We start from the raw sequence: 17,665 nt of genomic DNA, 5'->3' as shown, positions 1-17,665 counted from the left end.
GTGGATCCAGAGACATGGAAACATGGAACACAGTATGGAATCTAAGGGGAGAGGCGGTAGGTGGGAAGTAATCAACCAAAGACCTTGTATGCATATATGCATAACCCATGGACACAGGCAATAGGGTGCTGAAGGCCCGGGGTGGGGGGCAGGGGCGGACTGGAGGGGTCAATGGGGGGAAAGGGGGAACATATGTAATACTTTCAACAATAAAGAATTATTAAAAATAATAAATAAATAAACATGCAACCACCTTATGACTTATATGACCCAGAAATTGCATTTAATCTAGATGAATGAAAATTTATGCTAATTAAAAATTCCTGCACACAAGCCAAATGTCCATCAACTGATACATGGTGAAATAAACTGGTCCATCCATACTCAGGAATATTGAGTTCTGGTTCAAGATGGCAACACAGGAAGAATAGGAAAATCCTAAACTCGCCTCCTCCAGTGAATACACCAAATCTACAGTTATGTATGGAACAGTTTCCTCTGAAAAGTAAAATCTAGCTGAACAACAAAAACAGCACTAAACAAAAATAGCACTAAAGCTGGAGAGGCTGAGACACAATCTCCTAATAAACCCCACCCCAGGAGCAGTGACCCACACTAGGAAGGGAACTCAAAACCCACAGTTTCTTCCTATGGAGCAGAGTCTGAACACCACATTGGGCACCCCAACTTTTAAGACCTGCATCTCAGAGATGAGCACCCAAAACGTCTACCCAACAGTATTCAAGAGACCCACAAGGCTACAGTGATCTGAGAAATGGCCCTTAAATTTGCTCTCATGCTGGGACTCACCCCAGGGTCTAACACAGAAGCTGCTGATCCTGCCTGGACTTTATGTAAAAGTCTCACTTACTAATCTTTTTTTTCCATTTTCTTTTTAAAAAATATATTTTGTTGATTTTTTTCAGAGAGGAGGGGAGAGGGATAGAGAGTTAGAAACATCGATGAGAGAGAAACATCAATCAGCCGCCTCCTACACACTTCCTAGTGGGGATGTGCCCGCAACCAAGGTACATGCCCTTGACCAGAATCGAACCTGGGACCTTTCAGTCCGCAGATCGACACTCTATCCACTGAGCCAAACTGGTGAGGGCTCATTTGTTAATCTTAAAGTATGGGCCTGCAGGGCAGTCATCTAACCCAGCAGTTGCCAACCTTTCGGGCCTCATGGACCACCAGTTGGCGACCGCTGATGTAGCCTACACACCTAGGGGTCTGCTAGGATATATTCTGGGGATGGAAGCTGGCAGGCACCAACTGTAAGTGCCATCCCCCCTCTCCCCCCCCCCAAAAAATACCCTAGGCCTTCTGCTCATAGCTTCAGAAGGTACCCCATAGGTACCATCTTTAACCTTCCCTTCTGCCCTGCTCCAGAGAACCAGTATCTTCCAGAGGGGCTCTTTCATAGAGTCTATGCCCAGATTTTTTATGTCTAATGCCCCATATTTTGTGGCTGCCACCAGGGGACAACGCTTGATCACCTGGCTCTGAAGGCAAGGAAGTCTTGCATTCCTGGTTCCCATAGGACTGTAAAAATCAAAGAGACAGGTCTTGGCCAACTACCATCCTCAGGGCACTGCACAGACAGCCGACTGAAACATCCCCAGTCTTTCTGAGAAGTCCTATATGCTCCTTCAGGAGCTCTGGCCTGAAGGACAGACTTCAGGTTTGGCACACATCTAGAGGCCTACAGTCTCTCAGGGAACAGAGGCCAGTAGATGCAATCTTTGCTCTCTTCCTCTGCCTCGCTCCAGTTACTTAGTAACTCCCCCAAAAGATGTGTACACTCTTGTAAGGCACCCTGATTTTTAAGCTGCACCAGGGGACACTTTTAGATCACCAGACTCTGGTGGCCAGTGATACTACTTACACTCATGGGTCGCAAAGGAGTGTAAGCAAGGGAAAAAGAATTCTTAAAGAGCTACCACTCCCAGACCATAGCAAGAAGCAACAGACCAAGGAACTCAATCTTTTTGGCTCCTACTGACCCTCAGCTCTAACCATCCCCTTCTTTGAGAAGCCTGGCCAAACCTCTCTCATTCCACAGTGGCCTTCTGTATTTAGTTGACTTGACAGTAATAATATTATTGATTTCTTCTTTAATCTCCTTTAGCACACCAAGTATTCCTAGAAAACTAGGACTATGTCTTATTTTAATCTCTGTATCCTCAATGCCTAAGAATGAAGAGTTGAATATGTGGAATAATTGTTTATTAGATTGAGCTATAGTAATACTTTATTCCGGCTCTTTCAAATAAATGGAAATCCCTGTCTTAACTCTTAGATATACTTTCCTTTGAATCATAACTCAGATTCAGAATTTTTAGGACTTATTCTCCAATGATTACACAATTTCTCTAATACAACCCACACTGATTTTTCTACAGCAATAATACCATTTTAGTACTATACTTATAAACATATTTATGACAGTTCTCTCATATTAGAACTTCTAACAGGCAGGGAATTCTGTAATTCTTAAGGACACAATAGTTATATGTCTTTAGGAAATTTATAAATACTGAGTCTTTAAAATAAACAGAACAGATGACTGCTAAAAAGATAACCTGGGTTAATTACTAGAGACCAAATTCAGCTATTAAAAGTAAATACCGCAAAGATAACATCTTTTAAAATAATAAATATCCTATCTCAGTTCTCATAGGTTTCCAGACTGACCTTCGTCTTGTTGAGCACTCTCCTTCTTCTTCGGCTACCCATCCAACATCAGCTAAAGATGCCACTGCATCCTCTCCGGGGTGACTGGGGCTCCATTCTGTTGTGGGGCTGGTAAGCTGTAAGTTATAAATAGGAAAAGATTGTCATCTGGCACCAAAATATTAGAATAAAACTTTTTAATGACCTAAATGAAAATCATCAGTTTTAGTGTTTCAAACATACGGGCAGTTTCATTTCTATTAAAGGTCCCCATGAAAGGGACCATTAGTTACATCATATGTTGCCTAATAATGTATGATAATCTTTGAATTATAATTTACCTTTTTCATTTTTTTAAATATATTTTTTATTGACTTCAGAGAGGGAGACAGAGAGAAACAGCAATATAAGAGAGAATCATTGATCGGCTGCCTCCTGAACACCTTCCACTAAGGATTGAGCCTGCAACCTATGCATGTGCCTTGGCCAGGAATCGAACCATGACCTCCTGGTTCATAGGTAACACTCAACCACTGAGCCATGCCAGCCGGGATCAACTTTTATTTTATAGGTCAAATGATTTTTTAAAAAAACAACAAACACAAACTCTGGTCATCCTAAAACATTAAGAACATTTTTCAAATTTAAGCACTAAATATTTTTTCTGACGAGATCTGGCTTAAAAAAAAGTATAGGAACAAGAACAAGTAACCAATTTGTGCTAAATCTGGGAATCGTTTAAATGGATATTTATAGCTATACTGTTATAATGTCGAAAATAGATTTTTTTAAATCCTTAAAGCTCATGATTTTTAAATAAAAGTATTAACTATATTAAGGAACAAAAAATACAAGTAGCAGTAGAAGAGAATTCTCTAGCTAATCTTAAACACACAGAGGAAGGAACTGAGTATTTTTAAGTAGATACAACAACAAAAAAAGCATGCAAGTTCTGAGATTTACCTTGAAAAATTGGAAATATGATTTAATTGATTTAAAGTTTTGTTATAATGCCTCAGAGCCACATGGTCAATATAACACTTCCAACAAGTTGGATGAGGTTTAAGTGAAAAAGAAAATGAAGTGATTTAAAAAGTGACTCAGTGATTGAGAGTCGACATATGAACCAAGAGGTCATGGTTTGTTTCCCGGCCAGGGCAAATGCCCAGGTTGCGTCCAGAAAGCAGCCAATCAATGATTCTCTCTCATCATTGATGCTTCTACCTCTCTCTCCCTCTTCCTTCCTCTCTGAAATAAATTTTAAAAATATTAAAAAATACAATTTAAAAGGCAGAGAAATTTACTTATTAATGTATTTATCAAAAAGGTTGTAACATAATCCCATACTTTGTTTGAACTATAATGCTATCATTTGCCAGATCAAGATTTTGGAAGCTACACTTAAATAATGCTTCTTTCTCAAATGTAAAACATACCATACAAATACATAATACTAATTAGTTTTAAGTTTAAAATACCTTTAATATTATGAATAAAATGTTGACTAAACATATTAGCTGCTGGTATGTATGTGTATCCATTATATATCGTAATTACCTAACATTATTAACCTAATAAAGTAGCATTAGAAAACTGGTATTTTAACAATAACATACTAAGAACATCAAGTATTTAAAATGCCTTAAATTGTCCTTTGGAGAGGACGGGGGTACAGGCAAGGGAGAAAACAAGATTTAGTAAGAGTAGACATTTAAGAACTTAATCCAGAGCAAAAAACAATGGAATAATGGAATTAAGATGAAAAGGCTTTCAAATTACTAATGTTTTGCATGCAGTAGAATAATTGTGGTCAAAAGAGAAAAACAGTATCAGCATCAGTAAGTACATTGTCAAGGGAGATGATCAAAGAAAAATAAAAAATGAGATTAATGTACTTCTCCTTTATGTGTTTCAGAAATTTATCCATGTGTCAGTAAAGAAATATATATTCAATAAAATGGGTATGTTATACAACTGAAATAACTTTACTGGAAGAAGCATCACATCTGATCTCAATAGTCTGAGAAAACTGGTAATATTCTGTTCCTAACCATTACTGAAAGCAGAACCTATAATAATAAAAGCATAATATGCTAATTAGACCAGACAGCCAAACAACCTTCCGGACATCCTTCCGGAAAACCTTCTGGATGAAGCCAGGGCTGCGAGGGCCGAGCCCCTTGCATGAATTTCGTGCATCAGGCCTCTACTGGTATAATAATATTCCTGTCTACACCAATAAAAAACAAAGATGCTAATTGACTGTACCTCCACTATGCCCATCAGCCAATCAGAAGAGTATGCAAATTAACCCAACAAAGATGGCCGTTAAATTTGCATACTGCAGGTGGGGTGGGACAGTGCAAGCTGCCATCCGGGCCTCCCGTGTGTGACCTGAGACGGCGGGGTAGAACAGCGTGAGCCGCCGCCCACCCCACCACCATCGGGGCCTCCCGTGGATAAGCCAGCAGGTGGTTATCCCCCAAGGGGTCCCTGATTGCAAGAGGGCACCAGCTGGTCTGAGGGACACCGCCCCCCAGTGCACAAATTTTTGTGCACCGGGCCTCTAGTAATATTATAATAAGAAGACTCTACATGGGTTATGTGGAGATCTTTGAACATAAAGTTTCCCAAGGCCCTGTAGAGGTTCCTAGAAGGCAGAGTATTAATGGGCTATTTTGTACAAACGAGAGATCATGAAATTAAAATCTGGATGATGCCTTCCTAAGGTGCTAATTCATGAAGACCTATTTGATTATAATTTTTTAATTAGAAAATAAAAATTTGTTCCAATATAGCTATTTTGTAGTTTGACCTCAAGATTTCTTACTTTCCTATAAGTTACAAAAATTGCCGTTTTCTTCCCAGATATTTGTTTATAAAAAGAAGCAAAATGATACTTTTAAAATATGCCCTGGCCGGTTTGGCTCAGTGGATGGGGCGTCAGCCTGAGGACTGAGGGGTCCTGGGTTCGATTCTGGTCAAGGGCATGTACCTTGGTTACAGGAAGTGTGCAGGAGGTAACTGATCGATGTTTCTCTCTCATTGATGTTTCTAACTATCCCTCTCTCTTCCTCTCTATAAAAAATCAATAATATATATTTTAAAAATAAATAAATAAAATAAAATAACCACTATGCTGTGCACCTGAAACTAATGCAAAATAATATTAAATGTAAGCCCTAATTGAAAAACGAAATTTCAATAAAAAAATTAATAAAAAGAAAAAAGAAAAATGAAATTTAAATTTAAAAATAAATTAATAAGCACTCAAAAATATAAAAGTTAACCCGTTTTGTGGCAGCTTTTCAGTCTTTTATAGCATAAAGATTGAATGTTTCCCAAACTGATATCTGTAATACTTCATATATTAGACATGAGAAGTTGTTTTTGCACAAACTTTAAAAAATAAGCCAAATTATTCCATGATCTTAGTTTGTAATCATACCAAGCACTGATTATATTTAATCACTGAAATAAAACCATGTCTATACTGTGTGCTCAATGAAATGAAAAAGTTAATGATACTGTCAAGATACTTTTTTTAAAAAAATCAATTCCAGAACTGGTAAAATCTATGTCATTTCTAACAGTGATTTATGCCACCAAAAAAAGGGGGGTGGGTGAGGACAGCTGAAGGGGGTCAATGGGGGGGGAAAAAGCATATGTAATACTTTCAACAATAAAGATTTTTTTTTAAAAAAGGAGAAGCCTAACAAAGTGTGTGGGGAAACCATAATCATTCAAAAGAAAAAATAAAACTAAAAAGTAATTATACTAATCTATAATAATAAAAGCATAATATGCTAATTAGATCAGACAGTCGAACATCCTTTTGGACATTCTTCTGGACAAAGCCACGGCAGCTGCGAGAGCTGAGGGTAGGCAGCCATGGTGCCGGCAGCAGCAGCAGCAGCGAGGTGATGGGAGCAGCGCCTTCCCCTAATCTACCCAGTCGCCTCCCACAGAGGGAGGCCAGACTGCATTTTAGGCCCGCTCCCTGCCATCATTAGGACATCCCCTGAGGGCTCCTGGACTATGAGAGGGGGCAGGCCGGGCTGAGGGACCATCCAGCCCCCCACCCCATGCATGAATTTTCGTGCACAGGGCCTCTATAGTCTTTTTATAAAAGGATTTTTCATATCTTTTTAAAAATTACCAAAAAGGAGAAGAATAATTCTCTATTATTATCAAACTAGAGGGCGGGTGCACAAATTCATGTACAGGTGGGGACCCTCAGCCTGGCCAGTGATTGAGGTCTATCAGTGGCCCAGCTGACCGGGGGAAGGGACCACAGGAGGTCGGCTAGCCAGCCCTCCCATTTGGGGCCCAGGGGTAGGGGCCACAGGAGGTTGGCCAGCCAGGGGGAGGGACCGCGGGAGGTTGGCTGTGGGAGCGCACTGACCACCAGGGAGCAGCTCCTGCATTGAGCGTCTGCCCCCCGGTAGTCAGTGTACGTCATAGCGACTGGTTGACCAGTCATTCTGGTCATAGCGGTTGCTTAGGCTTTTATATATATAGATTATAATTTTAGTCCAATAGTTTAATTATATATGGATGTACAATAGTTTAATTTTTTAAATTGAAATAGTTATTGAAACAGGTTTTGATTTTTTTAAAATAATGAAACCTATTTCACAAAATGAACCATGGAAATGATAAAAGTAGTTATTGCTTTTTTTAAATGTTAATCTGACACTCAGTTGTATGATTTTCCAATTTGAGAGGATTTTCTACTGATATATCTAAATAATAAAGTAATTGCTTATAAACAAAGTATTTCTTTTAAACCATTTTATTAAAATAATATCCTGTTAGAGTGAGTTTTTCATGAATGGAACAGTTATGTGTGTCACAGTGCAAGTGATCATACAAAATTACCTATCTCTGTGGTCATTCACACTGTGAAAAGTGTGTCATTGTTCCATTAATGAAATGATCAGGGTATCACACGAGAGTGTACAGACTGTTGGAAATGGTTATTTCCTCATATAGTTATATTATTATGAGTGGTAACATGAAATTATAGCAGTAACATGAAATTGTTAGAGATCTAATGTAAAATATAATTACTTTAAAATACACTGATGATTGCGTTTTGGGGTTTCTTTTTGTTTGTTTTGTTAATCCTCATCTGAGGATATGTTTACTAATTTTTTATTTTTTTAATATTTTATTGATTTTTTTTTACAGAGAGGAAGGGAGAGGGATAGAGAGTTAGAAACATCGATGAGAGAGAAACATCGATCAGCTGCCTCCTGCACACCCTCCACTGGGGATGTGCCCACAACCAAGCTACATGCCCTTGACCGGAATCGAATCCAGGATCTTTCAGTCCACAGGCTGACGCTCTATCCACTGAGCCAAACCGGTTAGGGCATGTTTATTAATTTTAGAGAGAGGAAGGAAGGAAGGAAGGAAGGGAAGAAAGGGGCAAAAAGCCGAGAGGGAAGAAGAGAGAGAAATATCAATTGGTTGCCTCTCGCATGTGCCCCAACTGAGGACCGAATGTACAACCTAGGTTAAGTGCCCTGACCGGGTATCGAACCTGTGACCTTTTGGTGTATGGGATGACACTCCAACCAACTGAGCCACATCAGCTAGGACTGATGGCTGGCTTTAATACATTTAGTAATGGATATAACCTGACCAAAACAATAATTACAAATACTGCCACACACAATTTTTAGAGTTTGTGTTAAAATATGTCATTAAACATATATATACTTCATAAGCCTACTGAGCTGATAAACCCCATCATCCACTGGTTGGTTCCTGTAGTATATAGTTATGGCTTCTATTCAAACAGATTAATAACTTGCAAAGACAAAAAAAAAAGGCCATTTCAGTTGTTGCTGAAATGTGCACTGAGTAACATAAGCATGGAATGGGAAGGACAACTCAATTAGTCAAAGACCAGTTAAGATGAAGTCAGTGCAGTCAAGGGGACTGACAATATGGAATTTTTGAAATATGATTTAGATGCCACTACTGACATGCATGGATGACTGATGGTAAGTTTGAAAATAGAAAAGGCCACTTACTGAAGGCTCCAGCACGGTCCTGTCCTACCATGGCTATTGTTAGTAGGGGAGGAAAAACAACAGTGAAAGGAATAGAATTTATTTTTAAATCGAGGGCATTATAAAATTTTAAATTAGTGCTTATTGATTTATAAGTATCCAAATTCCTTTCAAAAAGTATGGAAAAGCATTTCATTCAGAGCAAAAACTCAGCAATAGTATTGTAATTTTAGTATCCTAAGCAATTCAATTGAACATTTTATACCATTTAAATAATCTAAAATCCAATTATATTTGAAATATTTTACTGAAGTAACTTCCGATAATTTAAAATATTCTCACAATGTAAAACTACACTAAGGAAATTCATTTAAAATGAAAAAAAGAAATACCCAAAGCATGTTCAAAAATTGAAATACTTAGAATGAAATATTTTAAAAATTCATTCTGTCTGTATGTGACTCTTCATAAAAAAACACACTGGTATGAGGATGCTCTCAGTTTCTTGCCAAAAAGAATGTACTAGTAAACAGCTTCAGTCTATTTTACCACCATTTGTTTATAGCTAAATACAAAATATGTATTCTTAAAATGAACACAGTAAAATAATAATCTCTAGCTTTTTTCTTACAGAGTTATTCCTTTTTCTTTTTTTTCTTTTTTACCAATTCCTACCATAGTAAGAAAAACTGAAAACAGAAATTCTGTATTTTAAAATGATGACATACAGGGATACCAGTTAGGCCAAGAGGTGTACCTGTATAAAGAGCACTAATCTGAAGTATGTAGCACTCAAATATTCTGGACGAGACTCAGCTTAATGTTCGGATATTGATGCTTTCTATTCATGACACACCAAGAATGGGAGTGAGAGGGTCTGGGGTGAACAGGAAAAGGGAGAAGAACAAGGAGAGGAACATGTGTGTGTCTCTCAAAATAACCTAGGAAGTAAGAAACAGTATGCCTGGGTCCAATTGTGACTCCCCAATTCCACATTTTCTATAGTAGTATTTACTCATGTTGGACACCTACACAGTTCAAATACATTCCACATCAATCAAGCCCCCTGAATGAGCCAGAAAAATAGCAAAAATGCATTTTCAATTGTATTATTATAAATTGCATCCTTTATGTTTTTTGAAGACTCTACATTTTTAATATTTCTGATAGATGTATTTAAAAAATAGAAAATACAGAGTAAAAACAGCCTATTTATAATAAGTAGCAGATAAAATACCCACTTTAATATTGATGTTTAATTTGAAAAGACTCAGTATACAACAAAACTGCCTGGAAGTAAAAGTCTCAGTATAAACAAATGTCTTCCACTACATTCTCAAGTAAGTGACCAATATTTCTCTTACTTTACTCCTCTCCTTATGTTAATTCATCTCTTCTGAAATGCAGCTCCTGTACTAAATCTAACAGTTTTATTCTATTCATACTCTTTTCAGTGACTGAGAAACTGTTACTTCCTTCCCAGGAAATGTACTTGGTTCTAGTACTTCAGCCCACTGACTGTCAAGGCAGATTTGGGTTGCTTGCTATCAGAAAATGCTAGATTATCCCCATGTCCTGTTACATGTCTCTAGCTACATGAACACAAACGTTGAAGCAAGGTCTTCTGCCATTAGTTTAAGTAGACAAATATGTAAAAAAAAAAAATTGAATGGAACTGAGCAAATCAGAAAAAAAACTTAACAAGTCTTAGTTACAACAATAGTTATTTGAAGGAAGTTAAATGAACTGAATTCTCAGAAATGATGCTGGAGAGATTCACTACCACAGATTTCTTCATTTTGATTATTATTTTTTAAAGCCTATTGTTTGATCACAATTACTTATTAGAAATTTCTAAGTTGTCAGTTTCTAGATTGATGCACAAAAGTTTTGCCAGTCAATTTGTAAGCAGGACTATAGCACAACAATGAGCAACCTGTTAGTCAAACTGAACAAACACTAATTGCTACCACTTACTTAGGAACAGGTTTGGGGTTTTTTTTACTTCTATCTACCAGGAAGAGTGGTTTATGAGTATGACAAAATATCCAATAAGCTCATAGGGACACTTTTGAACTTTTGAACAATGAGTTAAATTTATCTTCTGCATTTTATATCCCAATCTACTATTTTAAATTGGTATAGATATCTGCTGAACTTGATATTCTTAAATGTTGAACTAAAAGGTTTTGTGTATAGCTCTTGTGCTAAATTAATAAAAATCAAGAACAAAGCATGTCTAACACTATACCAGCAATAAGGAACAAAAACCCAAATCAAGAAAATAGCAATTTACCGCCAAGCAAAGAGTAGAGTTGCCCCTGATTTGGTGCTAAAGAGACTAAGACCTGAGCATTCAAAAGTAATACTAATTCCGTGTTTGACTATCACCTCATTCCGAGAACTACAATTACCTCTGTCTTAACACAATTGTTGCCAAGGCAATAGTTCCCAAAATTAATGCTAAGCTTTAAACAAAGGATGGGGAAATCAACTTATAAGGCATGCACAGAGACATCTAAAAATAAACAAGAGAAACAGAGTGGCTATCCAAAGAGGAAGGTGTAATAAATAAAGAAAATAATGGTGGTACCTGAATCTCCTGAAGTAATACCTTCTCCTGAAGCCTACCTTCAAGACCACCTGGGAAGTAACAATTTTGCTTGGCTTCTTATGTGTTTCTAAATCCTCACATATGTATTCTTAAGGAGGGTAAATGTCTTAAAGATCTTGAATTATCACTTCTAAGAGGAACTAAGATTAGAAAGACTTTACTATGATTGATAAAAATTCTCTTTTATTTTACTGATAGTAGCATTAATAAGAGGAAAAGCTTAACAAATACTAGTAAAGCTATTTTGCCTATTTATATTCCTAATACAAACACTAATACAAAAAATTTTAAATATACAGTACCTGAAACTGAACTCTGGGACACTGGATCAGAGATAAATTAGTACCAATTTTCCGTACAATACTCCGAGATGAACCATATGGCTTCCCAGACCAAAGTACCTGAGTAAACAGAAAAAAGAAAATACAAACGTTTCATTACATGACTTATAATACTATTAACACAAAGCACTAAACAATTAATTGCATAACATGCTGACGCATTAATTACGGAATCAGAATGTCTAAATGTTATGGGAAATAAACTAATACTTCTCAATTTAAAAAATTGTAAAATAATACTACATTTGAAGTAAAACGTCATCTATTTTCATACTGTTCTGCAAAGGAAACACTATTTTACCTGTTCTGCTATACTTTTAGTTATATAATTTTACATACACTTACATTTTTTAAAACTATGAGCTACTTTAACTATAATGGAATTTTCAAAACAAATCCAAAGCAGTACAAAGTTCAGAATCTGAATTTGTACCATGCAAGGTAATGCATTTTGTTTGCTACACAAGAACACTTGGCCAAGGGTGAGCAGGGGCCAAAATCCAGTTGCAATACATTTTCTTGTGAGGTCTTGTTCCCAGGGAAAAGGCCCCTTTTCCTAACGTACAAAAAGGTACTAAATGGGCTAGTGGTAACCCTAATGAGCAAAATTTTCCCAGACGAAATCATAATACACAGAGAACATTGTGCTATCCTTAAAGTAAGAACAAAAACAAACCCCCAAAGCAAAAAGCAAACAAAAAACATACACACGTAGAATGTTAAATTATTACAAATTGTACCTTGAAACTTCTCCCCACGTATATGATCTTTCCTTAAAGAAAAAAGCTATCCGTTTTGAGTGCTACACTTGAAAGCCTAGGCAGAAGAGGAGGTAAAGAGAGGTAGTATGCTATTAAAAGCAATTTAAAAAGAAAAGAATGAGATTGATATGATTATATTTCATTCATTAAACTTTAACATTCAATTATATCCTAAAATTAAATAAATAGTACCAAATCAGCTGAAATGTATTCTAAGCAATGGACACCAATCCCCTTTTAAAGTCACTCCATGTATAATGAACAACATAAACTGATGAACAAAAACAGATCCAGAGACAGAGAAACATCGATCAGACCGTCAAACCTCCGAGGGAAGATAGGAGAGGGTGGGGGTAAGAGGGAGATCAACCAAAAGACCTGTATGCATGCCTAACCAATGGACACAGAAAACAAGGGGGTGAGGGCATGAGTGGGGGAGGTGGGGGGGGGGCAATGGGGGAGATAAGGACACATATGTAATACCTTAATCAATAAAGAAATTTTAAAAAATCAACCACACAAAAAAGTCACTCCATGGAAATTCTAATTTAAAGAATAAAATGACTCTAATATAAACAGTATGACCAAACAATAAATGTTATTGTAAACAGTGGTACCTTCAATACATAACCCAAAGTAGACCTCTACAACATTCTAAAAGTATGCACAAATCAAAACGAGCATAGAAGAAATCAGATTTCTTAGATTTTAGCAACCAAGTCTAATTTAGGGATAACAGTATGAGTTAAAGTGAGGATCAAGGGGGAATATAGATGATACTTCTGGCATCTGCCTCAGCCGTTATGTGATTCTCCTCATGATGTTCAAAGTTTCACTTGACTGTTACTTGGGAGAGGTCCTGTAACCTACAACTAGCTACTATAACCAACAAAAACTATAACTCTTGCTTTGGAAATATAAATTTAAAAAATAGTACAGATTGAAAAGTTGGCCAGTAGAAAGACATCAATATTGAAATATGAATATTAAACAAAGAATATGAAGCAAAGTTACCCTGATGCTTAGAAAGGAATTACCTGTAGTTTAGGAACTCAATTTATGCCTACCAATGTTCATATAGGGGATTATCACACAAATACTACCAATAACACACAAGGACTAAGAGAAGGAAAAATATCTCACTAAAGGACAATGAGAAGCACTGCAATTTTATAAGGTCAAGAAAAAATAAAAACATGAGCAAGTAATTCTAAAATAGTATGTAAGCAAACTCTTTACCTTATACTTGTTCATAGGTCTTGATCTTTTAAAAATAAATCCATAGGGCAATAATATCTATACCTTTCAGTCATTTCTCTTCTCGAGTCTTTTGTTTAGTCACAAGTCAAAATTCTATGATATCAGAGTAGTAGAACACTATGCATCACAATATGACAACTACATAGAGCAGGGGTGGGCAAACTTTTTGACTCGAGGGCCACAATGGGTTCGTAAACTGGACCGGAGGGCCGGAACAAAAGCATGGATGGAGTGTTTGTGTGAACTAATATAAATTCAAAGTAAACATCATTACATAAAAGGGTACGGTCTTTTTTTTTTTTTAGTTTTATTCATTTCAAACGGGCCAGATCCAGCCCGCGGGCCATAGTTTGCCCACGGCTGACATAGAGTCTAAAGCAAATCTTGTCCCTCCAGTAAGCAAAGATCTTAACGGGAGATGACGAGGACAAAAGCTAACAAAGAAAAATTTAGAAAGTATTTGCCAAGGTCAGGAACTAATATTTCTGCCAGCTTTTAGCATTGCTTGCTATGGCATGCTTCAAGACTGTTTCAACTACTAGGTATTACCTTCCCATCTGCATAATATCAGAAGGAAAAAAAAATACCAGCAGCTTCTACAAGAGAAGGTGAACAAAGACTGAGCTTCTACTTATAAGGAATAAGTAGACTATTTAGGTTTATACAAAGTTAAAGGAAGTAAAAGAACAGATTGCGTCCTGACCGGTTTGGCTCAGTGGATAGAGCACTGGCCTGCAGACTGAAGGGTCCCAGGTTTGATTCTGGTCAAGGGCATGTACGTTGGTGGCGGGCACATCCCCAGTAGGGGGTGTGTAGGAGGCAGCTGATCAATGTTCCTCTCTCATTGATGTTTCTAACTCTCTATCCCTCTCTCTTCCTCTCTGTAAAAAATCAGTAAAATATATGTTCAAAAACACACACAACAGATTGCTTTATGTGATTATTTTTTCAAGTATACAAAGTAGACTAACAAAAGGTTGTTCTCCTGTTACTTGTGAATTGCATAGCAGTTAGCACCAAGAAATATGAAGTGACTATGTAAGCTAATGACTGGGATATTTAGGAGAAGAGCCATAACCTTTCCTGGATTATAGGAAAAAAAGTGAGCAGCTAAATTCCAGGAACTCTAAAACTAGGCCTTTATTTTTTCCTTTTCAGTTTTCACGGAGGGGGAGAAATTATAAATGGTTATAAAGAAATAACGAACAGATGGTATTGAAAAGTCACCATCTGTACCCTGGGAGGCTGCATGGGAGTGCATCTCCTACCCTAACGTTGGCTGAACTGTCTTGTCAATATACTTGTTTGGAGAAGGAAAGAGTTTCTCTAAAGATAAACTGCCATTACTATTTTTTCAGATGTAAGAGAAAGGGCAAGGAGAAAACTGTCATAACTAGACAAGTCAATGTCATTAATAAGAATTCAATCCCATTAAGAAGCAGTTAATAATTTATAAGGACTACTGATAAATAATCTAATAATGAATCTCTGGGTGTGTGTTTGCATGTCTGTTATAGTAATGGCAGTCCATAACATTTAGCAACAGTGTTGAAAGTGATGACAGCAAGGAGAAGGATGACACAGGAAAGCAGTTTGGTGTTTTTTTAACATTGGGAAATGCTATTGTAGAAGTGTTGGAAGTGTGAAGCTGGAATCTGAAGCTGTCATGTGTCTCATCATAATGACTGCACTCAAGTTTTATGTGGTAATTTATTTGTTATAAACTGGTTTAATCTCCACTATTATTTGAGATGCACCATTTAGCAGGAAAAAGTATAAGTTTAATTCTAAACAAAGATTTTTCTCAATATACACCATTTTAAAAATATATTTTTATTGATTTCACAGAGGAAGGGAGAGGGAGAGAGAGAAAGAAATCATTGATCAGTTGCCTCCTGAATGCTCCCTGATCGGGACTGAGCCCATAACCCAAGCATGTGCCCTGACCGGGAATCAAACTGTGACCTCCTGGTTCCTAGGTCTATGCTCAACCACTGAGCCACACTGGCGGGTTTCAATATATACCATCTATAATAATAAAAGCGTAATATGCTAATTAGACCAGACAGCCAAACAACCTTCCAGATGTCCTCCCGGACGACCTTCCCGATGACCATGCTATGACATCCACTGGTGCCAGGCAAGCCAAGGAGGGTGCTATGCGATTGGTCCGAGACGCGGCCATCATCCCATGATTGCCCTGCAGAGGGAGGCCCAGGCCACCGGCCAGCAGGGTGATCAATCAATTGGGGGGCTCCACGATCACCCCAAAGAGGGAGGCCCAGGCCACCGACCAGTGGGCTGCGGTGGGTGGGCAGGGCCTCCCTTTGAGGGGCCAATCCATCAGAGAGCCCTGGCCAGGCGGGCAGGGCCTACCTCTTTGGGGTGATCAATTGTGGAGCTCCCGGGCTGTGAGAGAGCACAGGTTGGGCTGAGGGACAAACCCCCTTCAGTGCACGAATTTCGTGCACTGGGCCTCTAGTTTATATATAATATTAATACAAGGGTTCTTACTACTGGGGCTCACATATCCCTGAAATTACATGCAAAATAGTGTGTATATACAACATTTTACTGGGAAGAATGTCAATGCCATTATAAAATTTTTAGGGAGTCTAGGAACAAACAAGTGAAAATTCTTAATTATAAGGAAGCCAAGAGAAAATTAAAAGTGTGTACTGAGGAAAGGTGGGTAGAGATAAAGATGAAACTCTTCTAACAATTTCAAAATTCTCAAATGAAGGTAACAATTCCTTCAGTTTTCTTCCTTATTCTGAACTCCTAGCTACATTCACAGTCATCTTCCAAAGAACAAAAGAAAACAAGGGTACAATTTTTAAGTATTACTGGAAATATATTTCTAATACAAATTAGATATTTGCTATAACTCTTTTCAACATAAAATACTGAGATTAATCAGAATCACATTAACTTCATATTATTCTTTAGGTCTCTATTTTAAAAATATTTTTAATAAGGACATAAATATAATAGACTGAGAAGAAAGTTTGTAACAATGTGAATATATTATTTTAAATTCAAAAAAATGTTGAGGCAAATGGAAGGCAGTGAAGAGGTCTTGGCAGCATATAGGCCTGTCTTTAAAAATAGGCTCTATTAGAAAAATAAACCTATATAATTTTATTATCTAACTAGAGGCCCGGTGCATGAAATTTGTGCAGTGTGTGTGTGTGTGTGTGTGTGTGTGTGTCCCTCAGCCCAGCCTGCACCCTCTCCAATCTGGGACCCCTTGAGGTATGTTTCACTGCCCATTTAGGCTCGATCCCACCCTAAACAGGCAGTCGGACATCCCTCTCCCAATCCAGGACTGCTGGCTCCCAATCGCTCGCCTGCCTGCCTGATTGCCCCTAACCACTTCTTCCTGCCAGCCTGATCCCCTAACCACTCCCCTGCCAGCCTGATTGATGCCTAACTGCTCCCCTGCTGGCCTGATTGCCCCTAACTGCCCTCCCCTGCCAGCCTGGTCACCCATAACTGCCCTCCCCTAGGCTTGGTCACCCCTAACTGCCCTCCCTTGCAGACCTGGTCATTCCCAATGGCCCTCCTCTGCTGGCCCGGTCACCCCTAACTGCCCTCCCTTGCCAGCCTGGTCACCCCTAACTGCCATCCCGTGCAGGCCTGGTTGCCCCTAACTGTCCTCCCTTGCAGGCCTGGTTGCCCCTAACTTCCCTCCCTTTCCAACCTGGTCACCCCTAAATGCCCGCCCCTGATGGCCCAATTGCCCCAACTGTCTCCCCCTACAGGCCTGGTCACCCCTAACTGCCCTCCCCTGCTGGCTCGGTCACCCCTAACTTCCCTCCCTTGCTGGCCTGGTCGCCCCTAACTGTCCTCCCCAGCAGGCTTGGTCGCCCCTAACTGCTCTCCCCTGCAGACCTGGTCACCCCCAACTGCCCTCCCATGTAGGCCTGGTCACCCCCAACTGCCCTCCCCTGTAGGCCTGGTCACCCCCAACTGCCCTCCCCTACTGGC

At 38.4% G+C, this 17,665-nt stretch overlaps 1 protein-coding gene across 2 annotated transcripts in view; it reads right to left on the bottom strand.

Annotated features, from left to right (window-relative positions):
* The window catches only part of MTFR1 (mitochondrial fission regulator 1), a 61,554-nt gene that overhangs the window by 14,455 nt on the left and 29,434 nt on the right, over nucleotides 1–17,665 (bottom strand). For both annotated transcript variants that reach the window (XM_006766987.2, XM_015566049.1), the window contains exons 3-4: nucleotides 11,616–11,714; nucleotides 2,698–2,813 (exon numbers count right to left, since the gene is read on the bottom strand). In XM_006766987.2, the coding sequence (XP_006767050.1) occupies nucleotides 2,698–2,813; nucleotides 11,616–11,714 (215 nt within the window). The remainder of the gene's footprint in view (nucleotides 1–2,697; nucleotides 2,814–11,615; nucleotides 11,715–17,665) is intronic.

The sequence above is a fragment of the Myotis davidii genome, unplaced genomic scaffold (assembly GCF_000327345.1).
Source record: "Myotis davidii unplaced genomic scaffold, ASM32734v1 scaffold580, whole genome shotgun sequence".
NCBI classification, from domain to species: domain Eukaryota; kingdom Metazoa; phylum Chordata; class Mammalia; order Chiroptera; family Vespertilionidae; genus Myotis; species Myotis davidii.
This window is presented reverse-complemented; position numbering and strand designations above follow the sequence as displayed.